Raw genomic sequence first — 14475 nt, 5'->3', positions numbered from 1 at the left:
TTAGATTTATATGGGCATATTCAACTTGCTGAAATAGAGATAAATCCTTCATACTTTGTACGTACATATTCAACTGGCTGAAATAAAGAAAAATCTTCATACTTTGACCGTCCGAGAATTCAGAAGCTTCATACTGTACCGTTACCATGGATGCCTCAGATATATGCACTCACCAAATCACTGCGTTCAAGTCACTAATTATCTCCAGGTATTAAAATTTACGAATCGAAAGAACTAAATTCTATTCAGAGCCGCAGAGGCGATTCATCGAACGCTTGTTGGAGAGAAACGAGACAGGTAAAGCTGGCGCCAAGCGCGTACGGTACAGATCAACGACAGTATCTTCGCCGGGGAGGGTCAGGCAGCGGCGGCGCTGTGGAAGACAGCGTCGACGACGGAATCGAGCGAGGCGGCACGCGGAAGGCGGGGCGTCGCGGCCTTGTTGCGGCCTGCGCCGCTGCCGGTGGTGACGCGATGGGTTTTGCGGGCCGCTTTGGCAAACGGCCCAATTCTTCTCTCTCGAGTACCTTTCCAGTGCTTCACTTTTTTTACTTTTCAGTAACTTTTTAACAGTTTCAATTCATCAATGTTTTAAAAAGAGCTCAAATCCTTCGAGTGAACTGTGCAATTGGAAATTTCTGCCGAAAACAACAACTAAGACAAAGATTTTGAATGGCTGAAATGTGCAGAACGAATACCAAGTCACCTAAGCATAAACAGACACGCTACCTAAATTGCAAGCCACATATCAACTGCAGCAACGGACGTTATAGTATAATGTAGGTCCCAAACTTAAAGTTTCTGCAGATTCAGTCTTAACACGGCATCTTCACCAAGCACAAGTTTCAGCCCTCAAAGCTTCAAACAGACTCAGACACATCTCCAAGAACTGGAGCAACTGTGAAGTCTGACACCTCAATTATTCAGACACTGATCAACCCGACATCAGAGACTTCCATACTGAGACACTGGCACTGCTATCAAGCAGTACCAAGCAGCAGTGCTTAGGGTACACTATGTTACAGGCATATGGGGGCAGCTCCAGCATCACAGGACCCCTGAAACCTGTATGGGTTTCAGGGACAGGGATAGGTTGGTCGGTAGGTGACGAGGAGGTTGCACCCCAATGCAGAAACAGCCAAGAATGATTTGCCTACAGACAGCCAGCCAACGGGGTGAAGGCCGGCCGTCTGAGTAGCCATCCCCTCCTCGGTTCACGCCTTGAGGAGCTCGCAGCAGCCGTCGCTGGCTGCCCACTTGAAGGAGGGGATGGCGGCAGCCCCGCCGTGGTCGCCGTCCATGATGGCCGGCAGTGGGGTGAAGAAGGGCGGCGCCCGGACCATGCCGCCGCCGTACTGGCGGTGGTGGCTCGCGTGGTCCTCGTGGTGGTCGTAGATGCTCGACACCTCGGAGCCGGACAGGCTGGAGACACTGCTCCGGGAGTGGCAGCGCTGGTTGCTGACGTTGCCAAGCCCCGGCGGCGCCCGTGGTGGCTCGGAGCTAGGTGACGTGGCAAAGCGCGCAGGCGGCGCTGCTGCTGCCGTCCTGCCACTCCCGTTCGCGTTCGCTGCCCCTTCTTTCTTCGTGTTGAGGAAGCGCCCGCCGGAGCCTCTCGCCCGTCGCATGGCATGGAGGTGGCGCGACTCATGAAGATATGGCTGCAGCGTGACAGGCAGAGTGATCACTAATCAGTGTTGACAGTGAAATATGGGTGGATCGGAATTCGGAAATGTTGCTTTCAGCTGGTTGGTGGCAACTGGCAACTCCGCAACTGCCATGGATGTAGGTAAGGTTAACTGAGAGAAGAAGCTCCTCACCTTTCTGCCTTTCGCCAGCCTATTCTCCCTCTCAGCCTTGGCGCGAGCACGGCGGCGACGGAGGATGCCTTCGTACTGCTTCGGATTCACGTAGATCGGTGCATCAGCTGGCGCATTCAATGGCAAGAGAAGTCTCCCACTAGACTGCATTACGGGGAAAGAAAAAGGTCATTAGAGAATCATGTGCTATCAAAGGAACTCAACTGATCGCATATAAATCCAAGGAGCATGATTAACACATGATCCATCGTTGCATCAGGGGAAAAAAAGGCCATGGCAGATCTTTCAGTTTCGCAATCAGTTTCTCGCCTCCTAATCTTTTTACTCACTGGAACATGCTGTGTTCATCATTTTTACTGTCAACGACGTAAAATATACAAGTTCTGAGTTCCATGGGTTACTTAAAATATTTTTTTGCCAATTCAAGTTACCACTAAAAATGAGATCACACGACAAAAGAGTTTGAGCATAGGTGAACTTTGTGTTGACTTGTTTGGGCAGCGGAACTCATCATGTAAATTCAGTTGTGATACAAGCTACCCAGAACATGTGTTGTTTACTTAATTTCATAAACAAAACCTTACTGCGTGAGATTGCTAGAACTATGAAATTCATGAGAATATTTGAATATTTAATCATATAACGGTCCCTTTTCCTTGATAGTTCTTTGCACAATTAGATAGTCAGCGAAATTAAAGTTTTGAAATACTCATGTTTTCCAAAAACAAATAAACCATACCATCGATCTCATCCCATACGTGGTAAGCATGCCATAGCACTGGTCAGCAGAAGAATAATTGGAAGGGGCCTGAAAGAAATGCAGTCAGTTGGATTTATTTTATTTCCTTTTTGCAAAGAAGTTAGCCAACAAATTAACAAAAAAATTTCAAGAATGGATTTTGGGATTTATAATTGGTTAATTGCAAGATATAAAAGATAAAAGGATAAACTTACCATGGATTGACCAAGACCGATCTCGAAACGGCCATTGTATTCTGGGAATGGTGACTGCAGTGAGACAGTGGTAGAGTGCTCCGGGACTTTCTCTCCTTTACCATCTGACTCCGAATTCCCTGAATGTCATAGGATCAGGAAACTGTTACAAGTCTTGAATTTTTACTAGATAGTAAAACTTCTTCACAAGTGATTGCAAATCCACTCAACCACAAAAGAATTGAAATATTATCAATTCACATCATAGATAACATGAATGACATTGTGAAGGCTTCAAATAGTACTTCTTTCTGACAAGTTGGACAAATACCATTTTGTTTGACTCCTATTTTCAAGTCTGGTGGCCAGTCACTCAACCTTAAAAAGTTGGCATTCATGCAGTGTAATTTTCCCAACCACTAAAAACTGGACATATTTTCCTAACGACACAGATCAAGAAGTCACAACAGATTACAGATCTAGGCACTGTTCTATATTATTAGACAAGAATAGTATAAAATATTATGATACTGATGCATCCTAATCTCTAGTAGTGATACTTAAGAAAATTAGACAGCACGGTAGATATTATACAATGAACTCCTATGGTTGGAAAGATGTGTATTTTACTCATGGAATCCGACGAGGCTACTGAATTCCATCAGGAGCTACCCCGGAAGTCTATTGTATGTTAATACGCACAGAAAAAGCCATTCCATGGTTCAAAACTGGATAGTTGTTGGCTAACCATCAAACCTACATGCCATACTGCCACATCACAAATTCTCTCTTTTTATTTATGTAAATGTTTGTCTAGAATTTTTTTGTTTTCCATGTAATTAAATAAACCATCTTAATGATTGTTCTCTGCAGCACATGCCACAAACAGGAGGCAGCATCTGCCACAGAAGCTGATGATGATATATTGCAATTTGCAATGCCATATTCAGCAAAGAAAATCTTATCGCCGATGCAGAGTTTGAGTGATCTAATTGGTAACTCCTACAGTACTGTTTTGTTTCGTTCTGTACCGATCCACAGTTAAGAAATACTAGTATTTTTAAGAAATTCTCACAAATAAGCTTGCAGCCATGAATTTAATCAAATTGGTCGACAAGTGTTGCAATATTGAGGCTGTTAGTCAAATAAACTTCTGTTTTTATCAATAAAAATCAGCCAGGAAAAAAGTGTCGCAGTAGTGATAGAGACGCACCAGGGAGCATAATGGAGGCAACAATAATAGAACAGCCGGCAGCGGCATCAAAGTAGAGGAGCCACTCATAGAATGGTACTATGGACGCATGGGGCCAAAACAATGGACAATCTAACTAATTGCATCCTCTGGCATGACACGTGACATATATAGCATTGTCTTTTTTTATGCAAATACATATAGTTCATGTTGCATTGCGATAACCTAAGATTTTGCAAAAAATCCTTCCTTCCACACACACACACACACACACACACACACACACACACATATACACATACATATATAACGACTTTGAAAGGATCACAATAAAAGAAGTAGTTTCCCTTCTGCCCTTCTTAGCGAAGTAGGAGTAACAGGTAATCCTCCAACGTATTAGAGGAAAAGAAAAAGGCACCAATTTCTAAAGCGGTTTCTGAGAAAATGGATTCTTGAAGCTAGTCCAGGCCTACCATATTGCAACTTTTTTGGAGTAAGGCCAATCATCTTGCAATTAGACAATATGTGATGTAACCTTTAGATATTTGCTTACATGCACAGATCCAACAGGTGCAGGAACATGCCAAATTCCTGCATTTCATTTCATCCTTTTTTTCCCTTAAGCAAGAATCCCTCAACTAATAATCCATAAACTTGACCAACAAAAAAAAAGAGAACTCACCTTGGAACACAGAGAATTTCAGGACCTCAGGGCTCCCTCTCTTGGCGGCCGCCGGCGGTGCCGGATCCGGCGTGCCCTGAGCCCCCGGCACAACCTGGAACTGGCCTTCCCGGCGCGTCTCCTCCGGCGACAGAGGCGCCGGCTCGCCGTACAGCAGCTGGGGCCCCGCCCACCACGGCAGGGCCGCACCGTGGGAGGCCTGGCCCCCGGCGGCCACCTGCCCAAACCCCTCGTGGCCCTTGAAGCTCATCATCGCCGCCTTGCCTCGCCAATGGAACCTGAAGCCTCACCCAAGTCTGAGGCAGCAACCCCGGCTCCAAAGCTGTTGAAGGATTCTTGGCCTGGTGGGATACTAAAGGATCCAACAAACAGCCTGTGGGCGAATAATTAAACAGCAGATTAGAGAGCTTGATGTGGAAATGCTATTATTAAAATGATTGCTAGGTGAGGTGGGAACAAGCAAGAAAATGTAGGGTGGAAATAAAACAAAGTTGGAGAATCCGCAAGAACGGAATCTCAAAGGGAAACTCGCGCACAAGAAAACAAGAACATCAATCGGATGAAAAATAGTAATAAACTCTGAAAGGCAGGTGTAAGCAACAGAAACATGCACCATGAAACCAAGAAAAAATGCAAAAAAAAATGATTCGATAGGAGCAGCAAGTACCGAGGGAAATTAGTTTTCAACGAGGACTGGCTCTGGGGACTGGGGAGGGCGGAGAAGCACACACCAAGATCAGCATGGGAAGGAGAGAGCGAGATCGAGTGGCGCCTAGATGCTGAAAAGATTTGCAAGGGGAGGAGCACGCCCGGGAAGGCAGCGGCGGTACCTGAATACCTGATGAGGTTTGTATGCGTCCAAGGATTCAGGGCAGACCGAGGCAGGTGAAGAGGCTTAGCGAGGGAGGGAGCAAGGAAGCCCACTCACATCTCAGCGCCAGGAGGCCGCCTAATAATGGACGCTAGAGGACAACAGTAGCACACCGCGAGGATAAAGATTGAGAGAGAGAGAGAGAGAAGGCGTATATAAATGCAAAATGGTAGTGTGGGCACAGAGCTGAAGGTTCAAGCTTGGAAAAGTCTCCCTTCTCTCTCCTCCCAATTTGAGGAAAAAAGAAAGATGGACGTTGTCACTAGCTGCGCTTGGGTGCAAGGCACTGCAGCCTCTCTTTCTGTTTTCTGAAGTCGCCATGGCGATTCCTTGCTTGTTTAAGGGCGGCAGCAAGTGGTAGTACATTTGGTTCCCTGCGCACTGTAGCCGCTGTACCGCGCGGCCACCAACCTAACCTGGGTAAGATTCCCAGGAACACGGCGAGCCCGGACGCAGTTCCCTTGCCAAATCGGTCGAGCGGCCGGCTACCGCCTATAGGCTTTGCCAACTGTTGCTTCCCAACGCTCCCCCTCGCAAAAAGGGCAAGGGGGGAGAAGGACTAGACGCTGCACGGCCACCGTCCCTTTGCTGTTGCGGCGTACTACCACTGTATTTTTGGGGCGCGGTTGGTTGGTTCTGCATCTACCCAAGTTCCAAGTACCAAATAGAGCTTTCTTTCATCTGCGCTACTATACCTTGTATGCATTGTTATTGTTTTTTTTTTTTACCATGACACTCCTTTATGGTGCACTTGAGAAGGGATACATATCGAGTGCAATGCGAACGAGCGAGCAGCTCGGTGGTAACGCTGGCAGTGGCCAGGCAACCCACCCGCGTTCGATCCCTGATCGGGACGAGCGGTGCGGGTGTCGCACAGGGACCGGGCAAAAGCTCGGGGCGCATCCGAGACTTCTCAGCAGCTCATCTACGTTTGAGCGCGCGGTCTGCGTAGGCCAGTGCTCCTAGCTACTTTAAAAAAATACGGAGTGCAAGTTTCTAGTTACTGGTGTTCATTTAAGATAGAGAGTGAACAGCAAATAAAAATGAGTAAACGTTTGAGCAAATATTCTTTTAGTCTCCGCGTGTCATAGAGTATTGATGCGCGGCAAAGGTTATCACCCTCGTAACCCTCGTCAAGCTCTTGATGGAGGTGGAGAGACCGTGTTAATTGAACTTCATATGTTTGGCTGGTTTTATTCCGCGCTTGTAATTGTAGTCGTTATATCTTGTCTCAATGTATAACACATGCAAAGTTATACCAAAGTCCCCATTTTGCCTCTTTTTATCTCCTATAAACACTTGCACTGGCATCTTATTTCTAAGGGCCTGTTTGTTTCATTGGAATTGGCTGGAATTGGAATTAATTTCCAAAGCCATCTTGTTTGGCTGCTCCCGGAATTGGAAAGAGGGATTCCTCAGGATTCCAATCTATCTAAATCTTTCCCCCCGCACATTCCGACCCAAAAAAGAGGAAATCGTTTCCTCGGTCTCCTTCCCCGACCTCTTTCCCCCCGCGCACGCCGCCCCGACTCCTTCCCCTTGCGCCGCCGCCCACTTCCTCCGCCGCCCCCTCCTCCACTTCTCCGCCGCCCCCTCCTCCACTTCCTCCGCCGGCCCCCTCCTCCGCTGCCCCCTCCTCCGTCGACCCCCTCCAGAGCCGGCACAGAGTGCGCCGCCCGTGCACAGAGTGCGCCGCCCGTGCCGCTCCTCCGCGCGAGCAGCTTCTCGCCGGCGACCACACGCCACGCGGTGAGCCGGTGCTCCTTCCCCCTCTCCCTCCCTCTCTTCCTCGTCGACATACACAGCAATTTCTCTCCTAACCCTAACCCTTGACTCGATTTGTTCTTTTTTTAGAGGCTGTAGACAGATCTGAGGGAAGGGAAGCACAAGGACGGGAGGAGGAGGAGCTCGGCAGCTATCCATTTTACTCACTGGAAGATCGACGTGCACCACCAATACTCCTGCCTTGGTGAGTCCTGCAGATCTAAGTTTTAAGCTTGCTAGTTTTAAGCATGAAACTGCTAATTAGTTGTTTATCAAAAGTTTTAAGCTTGCTAGTTTCTACTTTCAGTAGAATGGAGATATGTACTAGATTTGTGTAAACCATAGCTCTGTACATGTGTTTCTACTGTTTTATAATTCCTGTTTTGATGATAACAAGTCTCATTCAGCATGGTGATTTATGTTCACTAATGTATGTGCTGCAGTAGATCTGTATAACCATGCTTTCTGGGCTTCTGGCAGAATTAGTGCAAAAGAGGCCATCACAGTAGTATAATTAGTCAAGCTTTTTCTTAGAGCATGCAGGAAGGTCTTCCTATTATTAATTAACTCAAACTTTTAGATAATATAAACAAGTTTGGATGAGAAATGCAAAATTATCAATTTTATAATTTGCCTTGGATGTGCTGTTTGCCTTGGATGTGCTGTTTGCCTAGGTTCAATTACTGAAACTAGTGTCAAAATCAATAGGTAGTGCAGTGCAAATTACTAGAGCGATGCAACTCTCTGGTTGATATTGGCTTTTTTACCCATCTTCCTGTTATATATTTGTTTACATTGGTTCCAGATGGACAACTAGCAAATATCAAATTCCCTTTTCTTCCTGTTATATACACTGGGATTCATGCTGGGCTATTTGAAATACTGAATATTGTAGGAATACTAAGAGCTGAGCTATTTGAAATATTAAAGCATGGTACGGAGTGACCTGGATGAGTTTGTCTTATGTGCATTTTTCTTTCCCAGTTCCAATCACTCTGTGCCTCCATGTTAGTTTTCTTCAGTGACATGGGAAGCTTAATGCGGTGTCTAACCTTGTAATTGATACATGTCAGTGTCAGGTAAAGCCATGCTGTTATTGGTAGAGATTTAAAATGAGTTTGTTAACGCTAGCCGTCAATATCTTGGAGGAAAAGGCATCAACTCTTACCTGCTCATAAGAAAGCGTAGCATTTGAAAAGGAAACTAATCTGTAAATAGTTTGAAGCTGCAGGATGTTCGATCTCTGACAAGGACATAGGACAACTGACTAAGGAAAAACACTAGTAGTGCTTCAGAAAAGCTTATGATTGATGCATGATTAGTGTAATTAAATATTATTAGTGACAGCAGTGTATGTTTTAGCTGTTTGGATCCTTCCTATCAGCACTACTTGCTTTCTGTCGCTCTTTGGATACAGCAGGTTTCAGTCAACTCCCGGTAACTGCCTGGGAAGACAAGTTTCTTTCTCAGAGTGTAGCATATAGACGTTTTCTTCTATTATGGATCACTTCGTACCAGATTATTTAATGTTACTTAAGGCCAATTATTTCACTGTCTCAGATTCTTTTCTCTTTTGTTAGCTATTGGTTAAGGCGTTGCTGGGCGGCTTCAAGAAGGGTGCAAGGAACTGATATGCTGAGGCACTGATACATTGTAAGTTCAAAGATTAGCGAGTGGATACATTGTCAGATATGATAGTCTGGTACATTTTGATTCTGATGTTTGATATGGTTGAAAAATCTGATGTTTGATATTTTCAACTGTAATGAGTTAAAAATCAGCAAGTGCAATTTTTTATATGTCCCTCTGAAATTTTACTTGGGGTGATTGTTGATCGAATTGAATGAGGGTTGTTCAACTTGTGTGTTGATTGAATTTTACTTGTCACCGATCGCTTTCATGACCAGCTAGCTTTGTTTGCAGCATCCGTATGGTGATTCTGTTAGACGATGATGTGTTACATGGTCGATAATTTCACGCAAATATTTATTACTATGCAAGTCTGATGTTCGGTTACCAGTATGGTGATTCTGTTAGACGTATGATGTGTTATGTTGGGCATGTTGGGTTGTAATCATGAAGGACGGTTAAATCAATGCATGCTAGAATCCAGTTACCATTCTAGGACGGTTAAATGACCACTGAATGTTATGTTGGATTCTGTTACACTGAACTAGGACGGTTAAATGACCACTGAATGTTATGTTGGATTCTGTTACACTGAACGGTTACACGCATCGCCTTCCCGAGCAAAGGTACCAATAAGACATTTCGTATCAACTCCTTAATATCCACTCGCAGGACGGTTTGTAGACAGCTAGCTGTCTAGCTAGATAGCGATCGAGCTACTATAGTGGCTAAGCATCTATCAGGACAGAAACAAGCAACCTCTAGTGTCCATCGTCTATAGAAAATTATGTATGTACCTTGTTGAGTGCATTCTGTTTTTTGGACTGGTAGGCGTTAAAATCTCGATCCTCATCTATCTCAGTTTGGTAGGCATTCTGATTATTTTTTGTCTTCTGATTATCCAAAATAGTGTAGCATTTTGATGATAAATTAAAATATTCCTTTTTGCATATGTGCTTTAGATGCCTGACAACAACATAGACTTGGTTAATACAAGCATGGAGCAAATGAGAGAGATGAGTAGGAAAAAGAGAAAAAGGGTGGCTGCTTTATTTGTTTCTGCTGTCATGAGCATGATTGTGCACTGGTATCAGCGTAAGAGACCTAGACATATTGTTGATCCAAATGAAGTGGTTGAGAGAGATGTAGCTACACGCAAACAAATGCTAAGAAATCTGTACCAAGGATCAAATGTCTATTGCTATGATAGTTTGCGCCTAACTAAGAGATCATTTTATGACCTATGTGCCATCTTACGTGAGAGATGTGGTATGTGTGATAACAAGAATGTGTCGGTAGAAGAAAAGGTAGCAATCTTTTTGCTTGTAGTGGGTCATGGCACTAAGATGAGGATGATTCGTAGCTCATATGGATGGTCACTTGAGCCAATCTGCCGTCACTTCAATGAGGTGCTTAGAGGTATTCTATCATTATGCCATGAATTTATCAAGCTTCCTGATCCATCAGTTGTAGAACCTGAGGATTCCAAGTGGAAGTGGTTTGAAGATTGCCTTGGAGCATTAGATGGTACACACATTGACGTTTTTGTGCCTTTGGCTGACCAAGGGAGGTATAGGAATAGGAAGCAACAGATTACCACCAATGTTTTGGGGGTTTGTGATCGTCACATGAAATTTGTTTATGTCTTAGCGGGATGGGAAGGATCAGCTTCAGATTCACGTGTGCTACGTGATGCAATGTCTCGGGACGATGCATTTGTTATTCCAAGTGGGAAATACTATCTAGTAGATGCGGGATACACCAATGGACCGGGCTTTCTTGCTCCATATCGATCCACTCGCTACCACTTGAATGAGTGGGCTGCTCAAGGGCATAACCCATCCACTGCCAAAGAACTATTCAATTTGCGCCATTCAACTGCTAGAAATGTGATAGAGAGAACATTTGGGCTATTAAAGATGAGGTGGGCTATACTAAGAAGCAACTCATATTTTGACTTACAAAATCAGGTATTCCGTAGTAACCTAGCTTGAAATTCACCTCTGAATGACCTTAGCTAGCATGTAACTCATTTCTACTAAATTCTTGCAGATTAGGATCATTAATGCTTGCTGCATATTGCACAATTTTGTAATTGATAGACAGAGAGATATGGATGATTTACTTATACACCAAGTTGATCAAGTAATATCTTTTGAACCTCATGAAGTTCAAAGTGAAGTGGGTATGATTACCAATGTTCAATCAACAAATGAATGGAGCAATTTTAGGGATACCAAAGCTAACCAAATGTTTGCTGATTACCAAGCAAGACGTGGTCAATGTATGATAAATTCTATCATCAATGCATGCTTAAACTTATGATATTTGGTTTTGCTTCCTGATATTTTACTAATAACCTTTTGTGAACATTTTTCCTGTAGGATATGGAGAAGGGCAAGAAGTCAGGCTCGGGCAGGGGTTACATTTCTTGGAATGATGACATGGACAAGGCTCTTCTTGACACATTTGTGGAGTACTATAACAAGGGTGACAGATGCCAGAATGGGTGGAAGTCTCATGTCTATACAGCTGCTATCAAGAATGTCCGAGAAAAGTGTAATGTGGATATCTCAAAAGACAATATCATGGCGAGGAACAAGACCTTTGACAAACACTACACTATCATCAATGGTATGCTGGAATCAAGTGGATTTGGTTGGGATTGGAACAAAAACAAAATATCTGTTGATAGTGATGCTGTATGGGAAGAATATGTGGCGGTAAGTTTCAATCGTATTTATTATTGTTATATGTAGTTGTAAGTTGTGTTCTCTCGTACCACTATTTAATGTCATGGAGTTTACTGTTTATTGTTATATAACATTGTTATACGTAGTACTGTTCTTATGAATGTTAACAGTTGAAAAAGAATGGTCATGTCACGTCTTTTTGGTTTATCTGCCTCTGTTTTATGTTAAGGTTCTGGAGACAGCTAGATAGCTTACGGGTTTTATATCCTATCAGGATATTGACCTGACACTCGTGGCATGTCACATTGGTGTGGAACTGTGGATAACTGAACATTTCCTTTGATCAAAACCATCAGCGTCCACACTCTGCTAGACTGGAAGTTTTCTTCTGTTGATAGTGTGTAAACTGTTCAACTCCAACAATTGTTATGTAAGAACTAGAGGTCCAAATAACAGATTATATCTTATCTTTCCAACAATCATAATTCAGCTGGGCCCTGAGATACAAGTCTATCTTGATTTTGATCAGCTTCTGAAAAATCAACGTGAAAGTGAAAAGAACAATAAAACTACTAGAATTCTTTACCTAATTAATGCAGTGGTCATTGCTTGCTTATTCTCTGGCCATCGACGCAAGAATATATGGACATTTCAGCCATAGTCATAAGTTGGCCAAAACTGTTTTTACTTTTGACGCTCATCTTGGAAGTGATATTATCCCTCAACAAGCATCTGGCATCCTCTCAGTTTTTATTTTCAACTGTTAAGAGGTAGCTGTGTGGTGTTTGCTTTATTTATGAATGGATACCCCATTACAGGTAGCTTTGCAATGCACCTACATGTTGTTACCGGTATTTGTTCAGGCATATGGCTAGAAATGTTCAGGCATATGGTGCTTGGTTAGAAGTTGTGATCTTGAGCATGTTGTTTCTGCCAGGAACAACTCATCAGTAATGCTATAATTTTGTTAGTATTGCTATTTGCATTCAGCATAATTCTTTATTTGCTTCACTAGTAATGCCGGCCTCCTAATACAAGTTGTTTCTGTTACCTGATAGTATCATTACTGCTGGTCCTTCAATTTTTGTGATATACTTGTTTTCTAACCAGTACAACATTTATTTTTTGTAGAAAAACAAAGAAGCTTCTGGTTATAGGCACAAGACTGTCTTGTACTGGGACTCAATCAGCTTGGTGTTTGGCAAAGACCATGCTACCGGTGAAGCGGCAAGGACTGCAGCTGAGAGCTCAAAAGACATGAGTAAGGAAGATCTTAGTAACAAAGAGCCCACATCATCGGCAACTTCAGGAAGTTTAAAGAGGCAACGGTCAAGCGACTCTTTTACCTCTATGATGGCTGAAAAACTAGACAAGTTTGCTGAAGCACTAAAGGAGGAAGCCCCTAAAGGACCAACATCAAAAGAAATTCTAGACACACTGAATGAAGTACAAGGATTGGATGAAGACACTTTGTTGGACCTATTTGATATCCTGACCGGTGACGCACGCAAGTACGAGTCTCTGTTGGCGCTTCCAGAGAGGATGAGGAAGAGGTGGCTTCTAAAACAGCTCAACAAGTGAAGAAACTAGTTCATCTATATCAAGTGATGGATAATATCTATTGAACTTGTAATAATATGTAGCTCATCTGAAAGTATTATCTTGTATTTTATCTATATTTTCCTAGCTGGAGGTATGTAACTCGTGTATGATGTGGTTTTCTTCGAAAACAGTGCTAAGTATTAGTTTCTAATTCCTAGCTCGAGAAGTAGTTTCTAACTCGTGTATTAGTTTCGAAAACAGTGCTAAGTATTTTCCTATATTTTCCAAAGAAGTAGTTTCCTCTCTAATCAACCAAACAATATTTGGAATCTAATTCTAGGAATTAGTTTCTTTGTACATCCAAACAAGAAAATTGAAATGAATCTAATTCTATGGAATTTAATTCCTATTGAATCTAATTGCTAGAATGAGATTCTTAGAATGAGATTCAATTCCATCCTAACAAACGGGGCCTAAGAGAAATAGGAGTGCATCTTATACCAAAGTCCCCCATCTTGCCTTCAAGGTGAAAGCGCGAAAATGGTTACAATGTGAAATGAAAGGCTACTACCCAAGCACATAGACTGCAGTTTGTGTTTCTTCCTGAATGAGAATTGGGAGTTATACGATATCTTTACTGAGAAATAATTCTAGCTAGGCCGATTCTGGGTGAAGAGACTCTTTTGAATTAAACTAAGGGATTGAGAGCTGAAGAAACTAGTTTCTTTTTATTCACTTTAAGATAGATAATCTCAAATGGGCAAGAAGCCATATTTGGGAAATTTTTTGCTCTCAAACAATATTTCAGTGTGATAAAAAAGGTCAGCTTAAAAATCATCGCTCACATCAAAGCTGCACCATTTCAGTGGACAAGAACATTAAAATTTTGTAGCTCAGCTTATAAGATCCCTGGAACCTGCTCACTCGGGTTCAAATTCTCAACTCAGCACGGGTGCTGATATTTTTCTTGATATTTTTCAGAATTTAACCAGCGCTATTCTTTCAATGAGGCGACATGCCTGTCGATACGAGGTGCCAGTGGTGATTCCGTCAATCTCAAGGATTTGCCGGCTCAGTCTTTTGGATGTGCTCATAAGGTAAGGTTGCGTGCATATATTCGTAGTGGTGAGTGTTCGTGCGTCTATGTAACCGTCTGCGTCCATAATGTGTGATTAAAAAAACTCGCACAGTCATAAAACCATTAGTAACGATAAGTACTTAGAAATTTATGCACCTTTAGTGAAAATAGAAGTGCCCCACATCTGATACTTGTGCGCTGAGCACTTGCCGCCAGTACAGAAAGCTCAAAATAAAGCCGCCACGCAACACGGGTCATAAATCTTGCCAGGCCC

At 43.1% G+C, this 14475-nt stretch overlaps 3 protein-coding genes across 5 annotated transcripts; 2 read left to right on the top strand and 1 right to left on the bottom strand.

The window, feature by feature from the left end:
- Positions 1 to 753: 753 nt before the first annotated feature.
- LOC101778378 (nuclear transcription factor Y subunit A-10) lies at positions 754 to 5625 on the bottom strand. Of its 3 annotated transcripts, none has more exons than XM_004982252.3 (6): positions 5455 to 5625; positions 4625 to 4997; positions 2772 to 2890; positions 2557 to 2625; positions 1818 to 1961; positions 754 to 1658 (listed from the first exon to the last, which is right to left on the bottom strand). In XM_004982252.3, exons 2-6 carry the CDS (start codon positions 4875 to 4877, stop codon positions 1215 to 1217), a joined length of 1029 nt encoding a protein of 342 aa, XP_004982309.1. In that variant the 5' UTR covers positions 4878 to 4997; positions 5455 to 5625; the 3' UTR covers positions 754 to 1214. The 3 variants fall into 3 exon arrangements, with proteins under 3 accessions (XP_004982309.1, XP_004982311.1, XP_004982310.1); XM_004982254.3 differs by having other exon boundaries at positions 1215 to 1658; positions 5463 to 5625; XM_004982253.3 differs by lacking the exon at positions 5455 to 5625 and adding an exon at positions 5292 to 5448 and having other exon boundaries at positions 1215 to 1658.
- Positions 5626 to 5814: 189 nt separating this feature from the next.
- On the top strand, positions 5815 to 8938 carry LOC111258427 (proline-rich receptor-like protein kinase PERK9). Its single transcript, XM_022829658.1, has 4 exons — positions 5815 to 5852; positions 6967 to 7244; positions 7350 to 7464; positions 8840 to 8938. The coding sequence occupies exons 1-4, from the start codon at positions 5815 to 5817 to the stop codon at positions 8904 to 8906; spliced, it is 498 nt and encodes a 165-aa protein (XP_022685393.1). The 3' UTR covers positions 8907 to 8938.
- Positions 8939 to 10985: 2047 nt separating this feature from the next.
- Positions 10986 to 13253, top strand: LOC101777983. Its single transcript, XM_004982251.2, has 3 exons — positions 10986 to 11172; positions 11273 to 11611; positions 12713 to 13253. The coding sequence occupies exons 1-3, from the start codon at positions 11086 to 11088 to the stop codon at positions 13160 to 13162; spliced, it is 876 nt and encodes a 291-aa protein (XP_004982308.1). The 5' UTR covers positions 10986 to 11085; the 3' UTR covers positions 13163 to 13253.
- The last annotated feature ends 1222 nt before the right edge of the window (positions 13254 to 14475 follow it).

The sequence above is a fragment of the Setaria italica genome, chromosome IX, assembly GCF_000263155.2.
Source record: "Setaria italica strain Yugu1 chromosome IX, Setaria_italica_v2.0, whole genome shotgun sequence".
Classification (NCBI taxonomy): Eukaryota; Viridiplantae; Streptophyta; class Magnoliopsida; order Poales; family Poaceae; genus Setaria; species Setaria italica.
The sequence above is the reverse complement of the archived record's forward strand: the minus strand, read 5'-3'. Positions and strand labels throughout refer to the sequence as shown.

Excerpts from the sequence above, each read along its gene's own strand:
- LOC101778378 (XM_004982252.3), bottom strand. The coding sequence starts at position 4,877 with ATGATGAGCTTCAAGGGCCACGAGGGGTTTGGGCAGGTGGCCGCCGGG. Across the intron at positions 2,891-4,624 it reads GAAATTCTCTGTGTTCCAAG|GGAATTCGGAGTCAGATGGT; the intron begins GTGAGTTCTCTT and ends TATGACATTCAG. Across the intron at positions 1,962-2,556 it reads CGTATGGGATGAGATCGATG|TCTAGTGGGAGACTTCTCTT; the intron begins GTATGGTTTATT and ends CCCGTAATGCAG.
- LOC111258427 (XM_022829658.1), top strand. The coding sequence starts at position 5,815 with ATGGCGATTCCTTGCTTGTTTAAGGGCGGCAGCAAGTG. Across the intron at positions 5,853-6,966 it reads TTTAAGGGCGGCAGCAAGTG|GAAATCGTTTCCTCGGTCTC; the intron begins GTAGTACATTTG and ends CCCAAAAAAGAG. Across the intron at positions 7,465-8,839 it reads CCACCAATACTCCTGCCTTG|CTATTGGTTAAGGCGTTGCT; the intron begins GTGAGTCCTGCA and ends CTCTTTTGTTAG.
- LOC101777983 (XM_004982251.2), top strand. The coding sequence starts at position 11,086 with ATGTTCAATCAACAAATGAATGGAGCAATTTTAGGGATACCAAAGCTA. Across the intron at positions 11,173-11,272 it reads CCAAGCAAGACGTGGTCAAT|GATATGGAGAAGGGCAAGAA; the intron begins GTATGATAAATT and ends TTTTTCCTGTAG. Across the intron at positions 11,612-12,712 it reads TATGGGAAGAATATGTGGCG|AAAAACAAAGAAGCTTCTGG; the intron begins GTAAGTTTCAAT and ends TATTTTTTGTAG.